The sequence below is a fragment of the Trichomonas vaginalis genome, chromosome V (genome assembly GCF_026262505.1).
Source record: "Trichomonas vaginalis G3 chromosome V, whole genome shotgun sequence".
Classification (NCBI taxonomy): domain Eukaryota; phylum Parabasalia; order Trichomonadida; family Trichomonadidae; genus Trichomonas; species Trichomonas vaginalis.
Window position 1 is genome coordinate 17,358,314 of NC_067207.1, and position 17,009 is coordinate 17,375,322.

A 17,009-nucleotide genomic window follows, 5' to 3' on the forward strand; every position below is an offset into this window, starting at 1 on the left:
ATTTCATTAGTTTTAAAATTATTTTTATTTATTTTTTATTTTGTATGTAAAGACAATAATGTCAGTCGAAGCAAAAACATTCACGAACAAATCTAATGGTGAAACATTCACAAAAGGCACTTATAACGGTATTGAAGTCTTACGTAGAGACAAGGATGGTTACATTAATGCAACAAAGATGGCAAGAGAAGCAGGAAAGTTAAACCATTTAAACAGATTTCTCAATAGTGCTAAAATGCAGGAAATTCTTGAGTTTTGGTTGAAAGAATACGGTCGAGCCAAAAGTGGCTCAACCTCAAAACAAGCATTTTATGAGCTTACTAAGGGCGTTATGAATGAATTCAAAGGTATTTACATACATGCTGACCTCGTTCATTTTGTTGCTGAATGGTGCTCTGTAAAGTATGCATTTTATGTCAAAGATATTATGGACTCCATAGACAAGAAAGTTCATGAGAAGTTAGATGAAGAAGAACTCGAAAATACAGTAGAAAATGCTAAACCTTTGTTTGAAGAAGAAGTTGGAAAAATGTGCGAAAAACAATTAGAACATGAACGTGAGATATGTTATGGTTATAGAGATTCTCCATACGAACTAGACCAATGGGAACAAGAAGATTTAAAGAGAGAATTTAGAGAATATGAACTCGCTAAGATAGCATTTGAAGCTGCAGAAAAGAAGTTAAAAGTTTGGGGTTGTTTTGTACAAAAATATTGTGAGTAAATGAACCATTTATTTTTGGTCAAAGCTTCCACGAGAGAAAAGATTCCTCATTCGCTAAGGATTCCAAAAATGAAAAAATCATTGATTTCGGCTGAGAAAAAACAGCAAAAGCTTTTATGATACTTTTTATTCACGACAAACAAGACAAACAAAGAAAATGAGAAAATACGGCGCTGTCGCGGTTCGAACCACAGACCTTGACCCCTCCATAACACCACCTTAGACCACTGTGCTACGTAGCCTGTCGACATAAGATTTTATAAATTACATATTTGATGTAAATTTATTTCCCAGTTATTCAAAAAATAATTAATTATTGAAGAACCGAAGGTGCTACCATGCTACCATGTGCTACCAGGTCATTTAACTTCTCTGAAAAAGTGTGACAACACGACATTTTGACAACAGTTCAGGAGGAAGGTAGTTATGAATTAATTATTGAATAACCTAAAAACCATGAGACTTTGTCTCCGGACTCTTTGAGTCACTTAACGATAAAATAAGTGATAACAAATTTTTATTTTTATCATAAATGAATACCCCACAAGCTCAAAATTTACCACGAATCATAACAAGGGAGGAAATGATAAAAATGATGCAAGAACATGTTAAAAATAACAAACCACTAAAATTGAGAAAATGTGGTTATGCAGTAATGATGGAAAGAGAGATGTTGTCGAAGAGGAATAAAAATTAAATTTGGATAGAGTTTAAAAATTCATCTTTATTAAATTCATCTCTTCCAATCAATTTATTTATTCTATTAAATTCTTTTATTTTTGCTTCACTCAGTTTAAGGATTGAACGATAAGTTTCTAATTTTTCGATTATTTCTTTCCTCTCTTTATCGTTTTCAACCCCACCACATTGTGGCTTCTTTTTGTAATAGCATATTTTTGATTTAATTCTGTTTAGTTTCTTTTTATATTCATCGTCTGGACTCTTGACTGCTTCGTTGTTACTCATTTCTTACGAAATAAAAAAATTAAATATTATTTAAATATAATGGAGTAATAAAATAAATCGGAATTTCTATTAATTTATTGTCAACTTCAACTAATGCATTGCCGTTAATATATCTAACAAATTCAGCTATTGTGTCAAATCTTCGTCTTCTTTTTGTCATTAATTTATCAGTTTTTCCATAATCGAGATGAATTAAAACTTTATTTCCTTGTTTAAAATTCATGAGCCCTGAATTAATTTGTTCACGTTTAACATCATTCAACCTTTCCATTTGCTTTCTAATATATTCCCATTCTTTTGAAATATCATTTTTCATTTCCACGGTTTCATGTTTATTGTTCTATGCCATGTATTATTGTAATAATATACTAACTTGTATGATGGAGTCATGATTTCCATCCCAGTATATCTGACCGTTAACCCCTAACGCATCTCTAAGAGTTCTCATTACCGCATCAACTATTTTATTATGAAACGTATATGGAGAGGATGAAAGTAAAAATTAATTTGTGGGAAATAATGAGTCATAGCTGCCTGAAATCCTTTATCACCATCACCCCTTATATTATCTACTCTTTCATGATCTAGTAAGTATTGAATAGCTCTTCTTGTTTCCTGTTCTGTTTTCCCTTTCACCGGAATGCAATATAAATATCTGGTGTTAATGTTAATGGCAAATAAATAAGTAACGTTTCCTCTTGAATATTCTAAATGATCGATTTCGTATGAATATGGATATGGTGCAAATGAAGGGCGACTAAATTTTTCCTTTAACGGTTGAATTTTTGGGTCAATTGGTTTATTTAATATTTGAAATCCTTTTTAAAATCTTTTTGCTTCTTTAATGTTTGAAATGGATATAATAAAGTGAATGATGAAGGATTAACTGAAGGAGGAGGGTACTGTCGTTGGGGTTTTGGTGGTTTAATTTTATCTGCTTTGATTTTGATGATTTTGGAATTCATTCCCCTTCATTAATTCTGGATGTATTCTATTCATTTGTTTTAAATATGCTGTATATAAAGGTTTGATATACTTTCCCGCTTCGAGTTTATGTTGAAGGATGAATTCCAAAAGTTGATCTTCATTTAAAAGTCGGGCTGAATATGGTTTAACTAATGAATCATAAATTAAAGCTTGTGCTTCATTTATGGTCTGAAGGACCTGGGCGTTTTGCACCTTTTGTTTTTGTTCCTTTGTTTTTGCGGCTCAGGATTATATAAATTTATATAATTCATCAATATCTTCTTCTGTTAATACTTTATTTTTGAAATCTTTCAATTGTTTAAGTTGTGATTTACTTTTTCCCTTTGAATATTCATTATTTTTAATTTTGTCTTTAATTTTAGAAATTATTTTATCATGATATTTCAAAACTTCATTTTTATAATACGATAATAATATCCATATCATCACCCGTTATATTGTTATCATTTTTGGAGATATGATTTTAATTCATAATAATTAAGAAAATTTTGATTAAGTACTAAATCATCAATTAAATTTTTAAATCTGTGTTATCCATTTATATAAAAATAAAATAAATGTTTTAAGGGTGCCCACCTCTTTGAATCATAGTATCAAAACCATTATTAACGGTTCCTTTTGTCTCTTCTGTGGCATTTATTAAATAAATGGCATACAACATCCATTTTCACAACATACAGCCTTAGTGTGTGCTCCTGTTAATGCAGTCTTACCGATTGTTAAGCGAGTCATTGACCCGTTTTTAAGTTGTAAATTAATATTCTGACCATCAAATATCACTTTATCATTTATTATATCCAAATAATTTTTAGGTGTTAATTGTTTATTTTGTCGTAAACTAACACCCTTTCATTTTTTGTGCAATCTTTTTAAAATCACTTCCATCAATTGAACCGTTGAATGAAGTATAACACTTAGGACATAAAGCAACCATGTTATCACCTTGTTTCTCAATTGCTAAACCCAATAACTTCTTCTCATGTGCTTTTTCTTCAGCTTTATTCTTTAATTTAGGTTTAAATTTCTCATTAAAACAAAAGAAATCAAAAGGTGCGAATTTGTAAATGTTTTTATCATAAAATTTTTTATCGGTTACAATTGCTTGAAATGCTTGAGTGTTAGGAAGATTTGGGTCGCCAGCGATTGCCCAATAAGATGAATCAGTATCACCTTCAATGAAATGAAAACGATTAACATCCATGCATTTATACATAAAATCATAAATGAAAACCAAATACCAGTATTTTGCGTTATCTAAAGTGAAGAATGCCTCTTGTAAACATGTATCACATCTATAAAATCTATCTTTAAGCATCACTTGATACGTATCTTCACCTATTTCTCTTATGTTTTTAAACTTATTTGACATACATGCAACGCGTGCCTTCTGTGCATTCATTATTTTAGTCTTTGCGTAATTTTGTGTATTCATTGCATCGTAACCATATGATCCATTAAGTGAAATCTTGCAAAATAAACTTTTTCCTTTATTTCCTTCTAATTCAGCCTTTTGTCTTTCGTTCATAAATTCTTCGCAAATTCATTAAAACAAGTATTTTTCGTAAATGTTAAAATTGATTGAATGTCATCAATGATAAAATGAAATCTGTCTATTAGATACCAAAGATAATAAGAAGAAAATGGTTGATATTGGTTGTGTGTTGATGCTAACTGAGTTAATTTCTCTGTTTCTGGTCAACTGGTAGATTGTTTGATTTCATGTAATTATACATAAAACTGCCAATTGTTTTTTCATCTGTGATAATATCTAAGTTTCTTATTATCGGTAAAAAGTTTATGTAATCATTAATGTATTTTTCATCAATGTGACCCTTTACTTCAGCCACGAATAAAGTATTTTTCTTCTTAATTATTCCCAGTGCTTTTGCTTTCTTTGTTGCTGTATCACAAATGATAACACCATTCAATCTTCCCGGCATATACATTTTATGGTCAGTATATTGAATGAAATCATGAGGATTAGATGAAAATGATGAAGGATATAATGAATTAAAGTCAACACCAACGAAATGAGTCATAATGTTGGAAGTGTCCTCATTTGATACAGTTTTAGTTTCTGGATTATATGAAAGTTTATTAATGTGCGTGATTCCTTTAAGATTACTCTATGTTGAACATTTGATAAACCACCAGTAATTCCATTACGGAGGATGTGAAGCTTCAACTGAATCTAGAGTCATTGGTAAATTATTTTTTAATGTATAATTTCTTAAATTGATTCTTAAACGTTGAACATCTTCATCTTTATTTGATTTTACGACATTGCAATAACAACACATTAACTGACAATTTTCTTTGGTATGTGGTTTTTCATTATCGATTCTATCTAATGTTGGTTTATTAGCATATGTAAACGCTTTACCACACATTTTGCATTTAGATGAAAGGATTAAATCGTGATAGTATTGATAGTCATCCATTGAAACATTGTTTTTAGTATCCCTTTCTGCTTTTTCATCTTGTTTCTTATATGAATCAATTTTATATTTCCAATACTTTTTTGTTAATTCAAAACTTGATTCCACATTTTCTTCTTCTGGATATGTTTCGTTAGGATTGAAGTTCTTATATGCTAACGCGTAACGAATCATTGATGCATTCGATGATAAAGAAAGATTATGAAGCATGTCAATTTTATAAACAAATGTTTCTTCAATAATTTTATCAATTGGGTCAATCATAATTTCAACGTCTTTATTGCAATAATGAATAAAATATTCTAATCTATTCTCAAAATTTTTAGCATCATTGAGATATATTTGATAATCTGAATCGGATATTGTTTCTTGAGTTAATGCTGAATAAAATGAATCTTGAGTGAATGGTTCCACTTTATATAATTCATCTTCGTAATTCTCCCATGTGATGAATTGATAAGGGAAAAAGGATTTAACACGTGATTTATTGTTTCCGAAATCTTGAGTGAATTGGTCTAATGTTCCACCCGCTATATAATTTCTGATGTCAATAAATCTTAATTCATATGGACAGTTTGTTTTCTTTACAATGATTTGCTTAAATTGAGAAGAAGAACCCAGCATTGATTTTATTTTCCATTTTGCAGTGTTTAAATCACGAAGAATTAAATTTAAATCAAACTTTCCCGAATTAAAACCTATGATATTCACTTTATTGAATTCCTCATCTAGAAGTTCTTTAAATGCTTCCTTCTGTTTTTCATTTAATGTATGGGACAAAGTCCCCGCCGTTTGGTCCGTTTGCGGCTTCATTAATTCTTCATATTGTTCAATATTTGATTTAGCAACTAATGAACAGGTTGAAAATAAAAATTCAATCCAATCAGAGATGAACGAATCACTTGATGTTAAGCAAAAATTCCTCGTAAATGTTTTATCACGGTCTACGACCTCGCCGCTTCGGTCTGAAAGACCTTCAGGACTCAAAGAGTCCGTTTGCGGCTTTATTTTGACAGTTGATGATACCATAAATGGTTTTAAGTAAGCGTTCAAAGTTGCACATTCAGAAAGTTGAAGTTCTTCTTTAGTCTCTAATGTTTCGAAGTCAAAAGTAATATAATATCTTGTTGGTTTATAATATTCCTGCAAATTGTGAGCTAATAGCCATTGATATATCTTCTGTTTCGTGATATGTGGTGCATATGGTTGTTGTGTGTTTTGCAATTGAACGTCTTGAATTAATCTTCCATTATTTTCTTTACATTTCTCACAATGTTTTAAAAATCTTCTTTGGTTTTTCCTTTCTGGGTCATCACGGATAGAATATACTTCTTCTTTGCAAAAGGGGCAAACTTTATATCCTGTGAGTGCTTCAACGTCTGTAATTCTGTCAGCGTGAAGTTTTCCACATGGACTCTGTGTTAATAAAATATTTACTGTTTCAAATTCTGGATCTATCATTATTGATTCCACTAATGGAAAGTCTACCTTATTTATGTCTACGTCTTCTGGTTGAGGGTCACAATAATAAAAATCAATATTAACGTTTAACATTCTTGCTAACCTCTCACTTTCTGATGAAATGTCAAATCCTTCATATGCATCTATGGCTTCATTTAAATAACTTCTACGAGTTTTAGGATTAACACCATCAGGAATGTTATAGAAGCGTTTAAATAACCTTCTACCTTCGCTCTTATTTGATTATCATTCATTTTAGCTGTTCCGTTTTTGTTCATTTATGTAAGAATAAAAATTAAAAAATAAATAAAAATAAAGTTTATTTTTTTTAAAGTCCAGGGCTAAAGTCCATAAAATGAATTAAGAACACATAAATTTTTATCATCTGCGACGTGACGAATACATTTTAATTTACTCAAGAATGCGTACCCTGATACATTAAATCTAATTCCTGTCTTATTTAATTTCACAACTTTGAAAAGGAATGTATGAATAGCTATAAAATGATGAGATGATGTTTTATGGGTTGCTTCCATTTTTTCTGAAATAAATGAATAAATATAATGTTTATAAGTTTTCATATCTTTTATGTTCTTAATAACGAATGGTATAGACCTTTCAACTTCGTCTTCCTTCGGTGCTGTTCTTTCATATGAAACATTATTAGTATCTTCAATAATGAAACCACAATCGCATAAAATTTTATATGTACCAATTGTTTCTTTTGATATTTTATCTAACAAATCAAAAACTTTATCAACACCTGTACATTTATTTAAATAATAATTTGTGTAAATATCATGGTCTTCTTTCTTAATCGTATTTGTTGCATATGTTACATTTTTCAGTGCTTTTTTGAATTTTTCAGAATCAAGAGGAGGTGAAAGTAATATACATGGATAATCTCCATCGTCAATAAATTGTAACTTATGTTTATGAATAAATTTTGTGCCTTCTTCTGAAAGTGTTTCATCTATTTCACCATCTAATAAATTTTTAGTAGATTCCAAAAAGTAATTTTTATATCTTTCTTCATGAGATTTTGAACTTCTGATTCTGAAGCTGGGATATTCATTAAACCCTCTACTTCATTCTCATTATATTTTTCAACTTCTCTTAATTCCTTAATTTTTTCATCTATTTCATCTCTTATTTTTTCCAGTCTTTCAATTTCATCATATTCATCATCTTTAATCCGTTCTTCATAATATTCAGGGAAAACATCAGGTTCTTTAGGTTTTTCTTCTTCAGATGTGGGATATAAGAAATTTATAACATCATCTTTATTCATTTTTCCATCATAATCTAAATCATTTAATAACTCCGCGAATTTTTGACAATTTCTTAAATAATATTTATTAACTTCATAACTCGCCTCCTCTAATATATCCTTTATTTCCTCGTTTGTGAATCCCAATTTTTTAACGTCGTTAGTCTTGACACTCATTTTCATACGAATTAAAAAAATAAATTATTCAAAAAATGTAAGACATGAATTTTTAAAGTTTATTTTTCATTCATGAATGATAATTATATCTGATTTCTTTTACTCTCTCATACATACTAGATTTGAAGAATTCAGAACTTTTACCATAATCTCCTAAATGTTTTCTTATCCCCAACGTGTGCCAGTTATTATATGAAACTGAATAAACTTTATCTTTATCTTTACACCTTTCATCACTTCCAATATATTTATATCTCAGTTTTGATTTAGCATTTTCATATTCATTAACGTTTAATAATTCACAGTCTTCCTTTTTAAATTGATGTTTAAGATATTCAGGATTTAATACTCTACGTTTATATGCTCCTAACTTAGTTCTAAAGGTTTTTCTACAAAATTTAGGAATTCCATCCTCTTTAATGTCATCAATGATTTCCATTTCATTATTTTCAATTTCTTCTTCTCGTTTATGAGGTCTTTGATTATGACTCCATTGATTCCATGAAATTAAATATTCTTTATCATTATATTTATACCTCATTAGCTTATTTTGGCTTTCATATTCATTTAATAATTCACAATCTTCATTTTTAAATTGAAGTTTAACCCATTCAGGATTTAAACAATGTTTAATTAATCGCGGAATATCTGACATCATCTATATATAGCTTCTTTTATAAAAGATAAAAAAATAAATTATTTTAAAATTAATGTTAATTTTTTTAATGATTTATAAATAAATATATTTTAATGCATCGTCTATATATAGATGCAACAAAAAAAGTCACACAACCCGCACTCATATACTACTAAGTTTATTCAAGTAATTTTGACAAAAAAGCTCACTCCAAATTATGATTCATTCAGTGTTATTACAAATCATTGAATCAACTATATAAGTTAAAACATCATAATAAAAAATTAAGTATTTAATAGTTTCATAATATGTTTTTTATTACTAAGTTCCAGCAACTATCAATTGGTCCCGCATATCAACCACAGGAAATAACAAAATGCTTGCTGTAGAATATATTAAATAAACTCTTATGTTTTCTTTTTCATCATATAATGTTGGATTGATTTTAATCACATAAAGCACATCAATATTTCAAATTATAAAATAGGCGACATTTTTACCCAAAACATAAGGGGAAAAACCTCCTTATTAACCCGTTCAAATCAAGGGTTAGAGAATCACAATAAAAATGTTATAGATTATTATTAATGTGTTTTCTAAATATAGTATCAGATCAGAGACAACTTAATCAGAAATTGAGATGCCAAAGAGGTTTCCTGCCACCTTAAAATATATACTTCAAGAAATAGGTTGATTTAAAAAGGCAGTATGCTTGAATCAAATAGATTTCTTAACTTTTAAGCTGAAATATATTCTTATGAGAGCTAAATTCTCCTTTTTAGTTTCTTGTTTCTATATGAATTCCCACAGAAATATAATATGCTGAACATCTTTACATATTTCATTAAATGATGTACAAATGAGTGGAGCGAACTAATCTAAATTCTTTATTTCGATTTCACCTCCAACCGAGATTAGATATTTAACTAAAATAAGCGATGAACATTCCCAATTAGTCATTGATTCTTTATCATGTGATATTTCCTTTTTGACACGCTAAACTATATGCATTAATATATATATCATTTTTGGGTGATTTCAGTCATTCTTCAAATGCCTTTCTTGGATTCGCAGTCATCAGGGAAATTGTAGACATGCACAATATCATGAAATCCTTAATATCAACAATTTATGAGAGATTATCTCTTTGATTGACTTGAGATTTATGTGATTTCATTCCCAAATATGCATCTATACAGTATAGCTATTTAATAGAATATAGTTTTTACATATAATTTAATAAGTAATATGGCTTTCGAATAAAAAATGAATTACCCAGATTTTCCTTACTTTTACCACCTCTCTAAAGCTGGGGACACCGCCTATCGTTGGGAGTAGCTATTAAATAGAACCACCAAGGGTATTTTTCGAACTGCCGGTTTAGTGTAGTGTAAACATCCGACATAATGATTCATTATGCCAAGGTTTGATTCCCATTTAACCAATTTACTTTCTTTTTTGGATCATGAATTTTTTTTTGGGTCACTATAAGATTTGTTTCATGTTCTAAATCTGCTGCATATGTAATCTATTTTGATTTACCTATTTTTTAAAAAATCTATTGGATTGCCAAATTTGAATATATTTAAAATCATAAAACTCCAAAAAAAACTATAAATATATGTTTTATGCATAGTGCCGATACTCAAATATCAGATTACTTAGATCCATGAATAATATCCGAATTTTTTTTCTTAAAATTAAACTTCAAAACTTCTTGCAATCTTATTCTTAATCAATTGGAAATTTTTAAAACCATTTTTTAAAATAATTTTGCGTAAATTTTATTCTCATGTTGTTTTAATCGAAAATTGATACATTTTCAAAAAAAATAATATGACTTATGAAATTCATTTTTAAGGTGAAATAGTATTGTTTATTAAAGTATATGAATAATATATAAAATTAATGAATAATATAAGCAGATTTTTAGTTTACAAAACAAATATGAGCAATGCAATTTCAAACTTTTGCTGGCAATTTCGATATTGCTCAAGTTTGTAGTATTTGTGATACCTATAACATCGGCTTAATCAAAATTCGATTTTTCTTATGAGTTATTGAGAAAATTTGATTGCAATGAGAAGGATTTCGACGTTTTTGATAAACTAAGAGCTGAGCTTTAGGGGTTCAGTTCATTTATGGCTGTAGTTTGATGTGTAGATCTCTTTTTTATTGTAAATTCTTTCAGCATGGAGATCGAGAATGAATCTTTTGAGAACTTTATGAGTTTTTACACCCGTAAAGAGGTCCTTCGAGGAAAGATAGTCCAGACTACATGAAGATGTGGGTTAACCAAAAAAATCCGATGGTTTCCCCATATTCATGTAGATCTTCGAAAAAATGAGCACCAAAAAAGCCAAAAAAATAGGCTTTTTATTGGATTTGTACACTAGATCAATAACCTATTTAGGATCTGACACTCTTTTTAGCCAGAGATATGAGGTCCTTTCTAGGAAAACGATCTATTCATCCATAAAAAAAATGAATTATCGTTTTCCCCAGAAATTACATGGGAAGTGGTAAAAGTAAGGAAAATCTGGGTAAATTAAATCACATATTTTATAATTTAACAGCAACCCTTTTGATTTTGTTCTGGCTGACTTTCTAAATTAATATTTTCCTTTTGCGCAGTTGCAGCTTCATTCTGGGAAACATCCCTTGCGATATCATCGAATAAAACATCAATTTGATATCCTGTTAAAGCCGAGACTTGGTAATATCTGTAACTAGAATGATTGATGTAGGTATCGAGTTGTTCTTGAGGAATTTTCGTTTCGAGATCTGATTTATTTCCAATAATATAGTAATATGGTATGTCTTCACTCGCTTCCATCATTTGGATCCATCCAGGAATACTATCAAATGAAGCTTGATCGTTCAAATCAAATACGCATAAACAAACTTGAGCATTTCTTGCAAACATTGGAGCAAGGCTCTGATAAGCTTCAGTTCCAGCCGTATCCCAAATGTCAAGAGTTACCTTTTTTCCATCTACCTCAATTGGAATTCTTTCGGAATTTCCTGAGATTGTAGGCTTAATGGATCGAAAATTCGAGTCACCAGTTGTAATACGATGAAGTATGCTTGTTTTTCCGACTCTTGAATCACCTACAAGTACAACTTTAGCTGTAATTGACATTTCGAAAAATTGGTAAAATTTTCTAAAGGCAATCAAACACGATTTTGTCACGTAAACTATTGAAAAAAAATTATATACAAAAATTTTATATCATCGAGATTTTTTCCGGTGACGAACTAATACTGTCTCACATGATTCACTCGAAGGATAGTAATCTCTTGATTAATACTACATAATATATACTTAAGTTCAGTATAATTTCCAATTTAAATCGATTTCAGTAGATATATTTGATATTATCAAAGAGCTTCAACAATTTAAATACAATAAATACAATACCCATCAACTAGTAATTACAAACATTCCATATAAAAGCATGAGTTTTAATGAAATTAAAAAAATATTAAAAATTCCATTTCAAAAACTTATTTCAAAGCGACAACGTTTCCGCAAAAAGTAATTTTTACAACATTAACTAAAGGATAATGACAAAACAAATTTCATTAATCCGATTGTATAATTGATTCATCTGGGAAAGGTACCACTTCCTTCAAGAGAAGTGGAGAATCATTTGGAGTTGAGTTAGCTTTCTTAATCTTCCTTACTTCAGAAAGATTTTGCTCCATCAAGTTTTCAACGCTGAGTGTTTGAAAACCGGCCAAATCAAGTCTATCATTGGAGCATTTTCCTTCTTTTGCGAGCTCCATATCGTGTAGAATGTCTTTATCTTCTACTGGACTTAATCTGTAACGTTCCTCGAAGAATCTTGTATCCGTAGCATCCAATCTCTGTGGAACGAAAGGTGGATCGGACGTGTCAACGTTCTTCAACCACGGGTGGTTGAAAATTTCGTCAATTGACTTTGAACCGAGTCTCTTTTCTGGATTTGGCTCGAGAAGCCTGATAATGAGATCGCGTGCCTCGTTTGTGATTTCGTCTTCTTCGTAGAACTCAACTTTCGATGTCAGAATATTCTGAGTTGTTTCTTCTTCTGTTTCGGCATGGAAAGGAGGGACACCTGTAAGGAACTCGAAGAGCATGCAGCCGAGCGACCAAAAGTCAACAGCAAAAGTATGTGGCTGATTCAACAAAACTTCTGGAGCCATGTAGTCCAACGTGCCAACAATTTCGCATGTATCTGCTTCCTCTATCTCCTGGTTGACCTGACGATTGACACAACCTTGAGATGATAATCCAAAATCTGTCAGTTTGAGGGTTCCTTCAGCTGTGACGAGGATATTATCTGGCTTGAGATCTCTGTGGATAATACCGTTACCGTGTATGTATTTGAGTGCTTGGAGGATTTGATATAAATATATTTTCGCAGATTCTTCGTCAAAAGCGCCAAACATTTGGAGAACTGAATACAGATCTCCTCCAGGTACAAATTCTGTAACTAAATAAAGATTTTTGTCACTAATAATACTGTAATAAAAAGTGACAACGTAAGGGTTTGAAATTTCGAGGAGAATATCACGTTCTTTGAGAATTCTGCTTGTCTGGTTTTTCTGTTGGAAGACTGTCTTTGGAATAGCCTTGATCGCGTAGATGTCGCCTGTAAGTTTCTTTTTGGCGATAAAAACCGTTGCAAATGCGCCACTGGAAATCCTTTTGACGAATTCGAAGTCAGCAATCGTTATCTTTGAGTTAGATGTAATCGATCCCTTTCTTGAAGCGCGAGTTGCTTTTAATCCGTTCATGGCAATTTTAATGGCGTTGTTTACTCTTACGCATTCCTTAACCAAAAAGATGGCTCTCTTAACTATTTCTAGTGCAGGCTTGTCACAATGAATGCGCTTTAACGCAAGTTTTCTTCTGGATAATTCTTCTTTTGAGTTTTGATCGGTGAGATTTAATTCTAGAATATGCTTAAGGGTTGCTGAGGCATGTAGAAGTGGAAGATAGTGGTCGATCATCTCATTTTGAGAAGCAGGCCATGGAATGTGTAAAAGCTTATTATCTACCTCGTTAATGAAGCATTTGATCTCATTGTATATCCTGTTTCTGCATTCTTCACTTTTATAACCTTTGACACAGTAAATCATGTGATTTTCGATGTCGTCACTTTGAACTAATTCATTGCATATCCTACAAATGATGCAATTGTCCTTTGCTGGATTCTTCAAAAGTATTTCGTTCATGTCGTTTTCACTATGACAAGGAATGATCTCGTTATCTTCTTTGGTTTTGGCATCAAGGTAGTTGGAAATCTTTCTGATGGATAGAGCTGCTTTTAATAATATCGAAGCGGCCCTAGAAATTGAAGGGAAAATCTGATTTTTGGATAAAAAACTTGTGAGTTCAGTTGTAACTTGATAAGAAACCTCTAGAATAGATCCTAAATGAGCATTAAGTAGCATTCTAATGAACTTTTGAATGGTTTTCCTCTGTTCGAATTCTTCAGGAGTTTCTTCTTTGATAGGCTTTTCAAGAGCTTCATTGAATTGGGTAAGAAGGATAGACTGAGCTCTGAGATTAAAGTACGGACGGACGTATTTTCCTCCAGGTTGAAGTTTTTTGACAGTGGGTAATAATTCTGATTTCACTGGCTGCAATGAGTTGCGGGGCAGCTTAAAACCATGCGTGCTCAAGCCAAACACATTTGCTTGGCCAAACGTCCCTCTATTATCTATCATATTATTTACCTTTGAAAAAATATATTTGTGAAAACATTTAATTCCATTCAATTTTCAATTAATGGAAGTTACTGCGATGCCATGGATAAATACAAATATCAAATAATTGGACTGAACTAAATGCATCTTATTTTGAAATAATTCACAATTTACATGATAATTTTCAGAATTGCATAATATATTTTTGAGAGCCTTTGATATAATTGAAAATTATATTGTCTAAAATGTTAAGTAAATCCATATAATTCCATTAAAATTTAAAACTACAGAATCATCATTCAAAAATATTACGTATATTTTCTTGGTGAAATATAAATAATTGTTGAATATGGATCATCTTATATATAATTCTAATCTTTTCAAAAAGTAAACTTCAGAAAAATAACAATTTATTGAGTTAAAGATTTATATTTATTGTAGATATTAAATACTATTACTCATATTTTTTGGTTAACTTCTCATTCAAATTTCATATTTTCAATGAGTTTTTGCAAAACTTGTTATAGACCGAAAATAGATTTTTTTCGGTTTTCTCTTCAAATAATTGAAAGAATGATACTATTATAGGTTTATTATATTATATAGCATATAATCATGCTATAGCCGAAAATTATAAGTTTTGAGAAGATTGAATATAACACAAATAAATTTGAATGTAAGTTAAATTGGTTGTTGTTTTTAATAGCTATTTAATGAGAAATCCAATATTGCAAAATTCAAATTGAATGATTGAAAGAACAGAAAAAGTCATTCTTTTCAATTTCGAATATGTTTCGTTGTATTTATAATTATATGGCAAATAAGATATTTAAACTTGATTTTTGAAGGAAAATTCACAAAATTGAATAAATTCAAATAATTTTTATTCAAAAATAAACTAGTTATTTGAGTTTAATACTAATTATCTATTCAAACTACAAAGTTTGTAATTTAAAATATTTTGTGAGATCAGATTGAATTAATTCAAGGTTCTTTTCAATTAATATTTATGACCATATTACGCATTTTCGAACATTCTAAACCAAATATATAAAAATGGGAGATGAATGTTAAATTTGCTAGACATGGGGGAGTTGTCTGCAAAGTTTTAGCTCTTATCTCTAACAAAAAATTAATTTTTAAAAAAATGACCGAATACGTTTCACAGCGAGAAAAAAATAAAAGGCAAGATAGAATTTTCTAGACATAAAGAAGTTGTTTACCGAGTTTTAGCTCTTATCTCTAACAAAAAATTAATTTTTAAAAAAATGACCGAATACGTTTCACAGCGAGAAAAAAATAAAAGGCAAGATAGAATTTTCTAGACATAAAGAAGTTGTCTACCAAGTGTCAGCTGTTACTTCTTCTCAATACTGATATAAAATAAAAATCTTTATTATTTATTTAACCTTTATTGTTTCATTAAACTTCATTTATTTTATATTATAGTTTTATTCTTTTAGCTACTTGTAAACTAATCTAATTTTATATCATCATTTTACCGGATTATTCTTCAGTACATCGATTGTGTATCTAAAATAATATCATTATCCTTATTCTGTTTTTTCCAAAATTCTTTTAAATATCTTTTTTGGTTAGATTACTTTATACTTTTTACTTTTATTTTTTAATTTCAAAAAAAATTTGGTGATTGTTCTATTCTGTTACAATGTGCTAGGGTTGTTAGATTCCCGACGATAGGTGTCTTGGAAGATTTGCCTGGTGTCATCATAGTGTCTTTAAATCAAAAATTTTATTTTGGAGTTAGTTTTATTGATTTTTCAATAAAAAACATTTCTAAAACAAGAAAATAAAATGATAAAATATTTATATTTTATATAAGGATCTTATATATTTAAAATAAATATCATTTTATTTTTTTCATTGGTGTCTGTCAAACCATAATACACTATTCAAAAATTCAATGCGTCTTGCGGTTTCAAAAGACACCTTCAAATTGAACGATAGCACAGACACTATTGAATTTTACCCATTGTATTTAGTTTTTACCCTTTTTATTTTTAAGAATTAATGACTGAAACAGCCGTTTTGCTTAAAGTTCATTAAGAGAAAAACAATTCTTCTTCTTCAATCTATTGGCGCATTTATTTCTACACGCCAATAAGGAAGGGAAAATTATAAGACACCATGGTGTCTTCAAAACGCTAATTTTTGATATTTTTAACAACCCTACAATGTGCATTATCATATTCTAAAGTTAGTATACATATCAGGGGTACGGCGGCACTGCGCGTCTCCTTACCCATTATATGTGAATTTGACACTTTACAAAACCGTTAACGTATATTTTACAACACTAACAACTTCACTAACGAATTCACTAATGTTTTCACAAACGACTTCACTAATGTAAAAATAAACGTTCTCACTTACAAAAGTATTGCAACCCCTCCCATTGCTGTGCTTCATATAACAGCTCATAATCTTCTGACTCACTTTCTTCTTCATATAGGTCAAAATCACTGTCATAGTTTATACCTGTAAGTTTTGACAAAGCTAATGAAACACGCTTACCGTTTGTATCATATGCTTGTATAAACTTTCCATTATGCTTGTAGTCATAAATGCTCAAACTAACTTTACCCTTTCTCCCTCGTATCTGATAGAATGTATTTTCACGAGGAACGAAGA

The 17,009-nt window shown here is 30.0% G+C and overlaps 4 protein-coding genes across 4 annotated transcripts, besides 4 other annotated features; 1 reads left to right on the forward strand and 3 right to left on the reverse strand.

Moving 5' to 3' along the window:
- Positions 1–7,991: part of a mobile genetic element that runs on past the window's edge.
- TVAGG3_0353870 (uncharacterized protein) lies at positions 59–724 on the forward strand (the record flags this gene model as incomplete). Its single annotated transcript, XM_051231217.1, has 1 exon — positions 59–724. The coding sequence occupies one exon, from the start codon at positions 59–61 to the stop codon at positions 722–724; it is 666 nt and encodes a 221-aa protein (XP_051100947.1).
- Positions 1,418–1,690, reverse strand: TVAGG3_0353880 (uncharacterized protein; the record flags this gene model as incomplete). The annotated part of the gene is made up of 1 exon (XM_051231218.1): positions 1,418–1,690. The coding sequence occupies one exon, from the start codon at positions 1,688–1,690 to the stop codon at positions 1,418–1,420; it is 273 nt and encodes a 90-aa protein (XP_051100948.1).
- A 2,590-nt stretch (positions 7,992–10,581) lies between the features above and the next one.
- TVAGG3_0353900 (GTPase protein) lies at positions 10,582–11,809 on the reverse strand (the record flags this gene model as incomplete). Its single annotated transcript, XM_001297291.1, has 1 exon — positions 11,230–11,802. One exon carries the CDS (start codon positions 11,800–11,802, stop codon positions 11,230–11,232), a length of 573 nt encoding a protein of 190 aa, XP_001297292.1.
- Positions 11,810–12,005: 196 nt separating this feature from the next.
- Positions 12,006–14,458, reverse strand: TVAGG3_0353910 (STKc MAST like domain-containing protein; the record flags this gene model as incomplete). Its single annotated transcript, XM_001297290.1, has 1 exon — positions 12,246–14,378. The coding sequence occupies one exon, from the start codon at positions 14,376–14,378 to the stop codon at positions 12,246–12,248; it is 2,133 nt and encodes a 710-aa protein (XP_001297291.1).
- Positions 14,459–14,878: 420 nt separating this feature from the next.
- Positions 14,879–15,718: a mobile genetic element.
- A 105-nt stretch (positions 15,719–15,823) lies between these two features.
- Positions 15,824–15,852: a mobile genetic element.
- Positions 15,853–16,573: 721 nt separating this feature from the next.
- Positions 16,574–17,009: part of a mobile genetic element that runs on past the window's edge.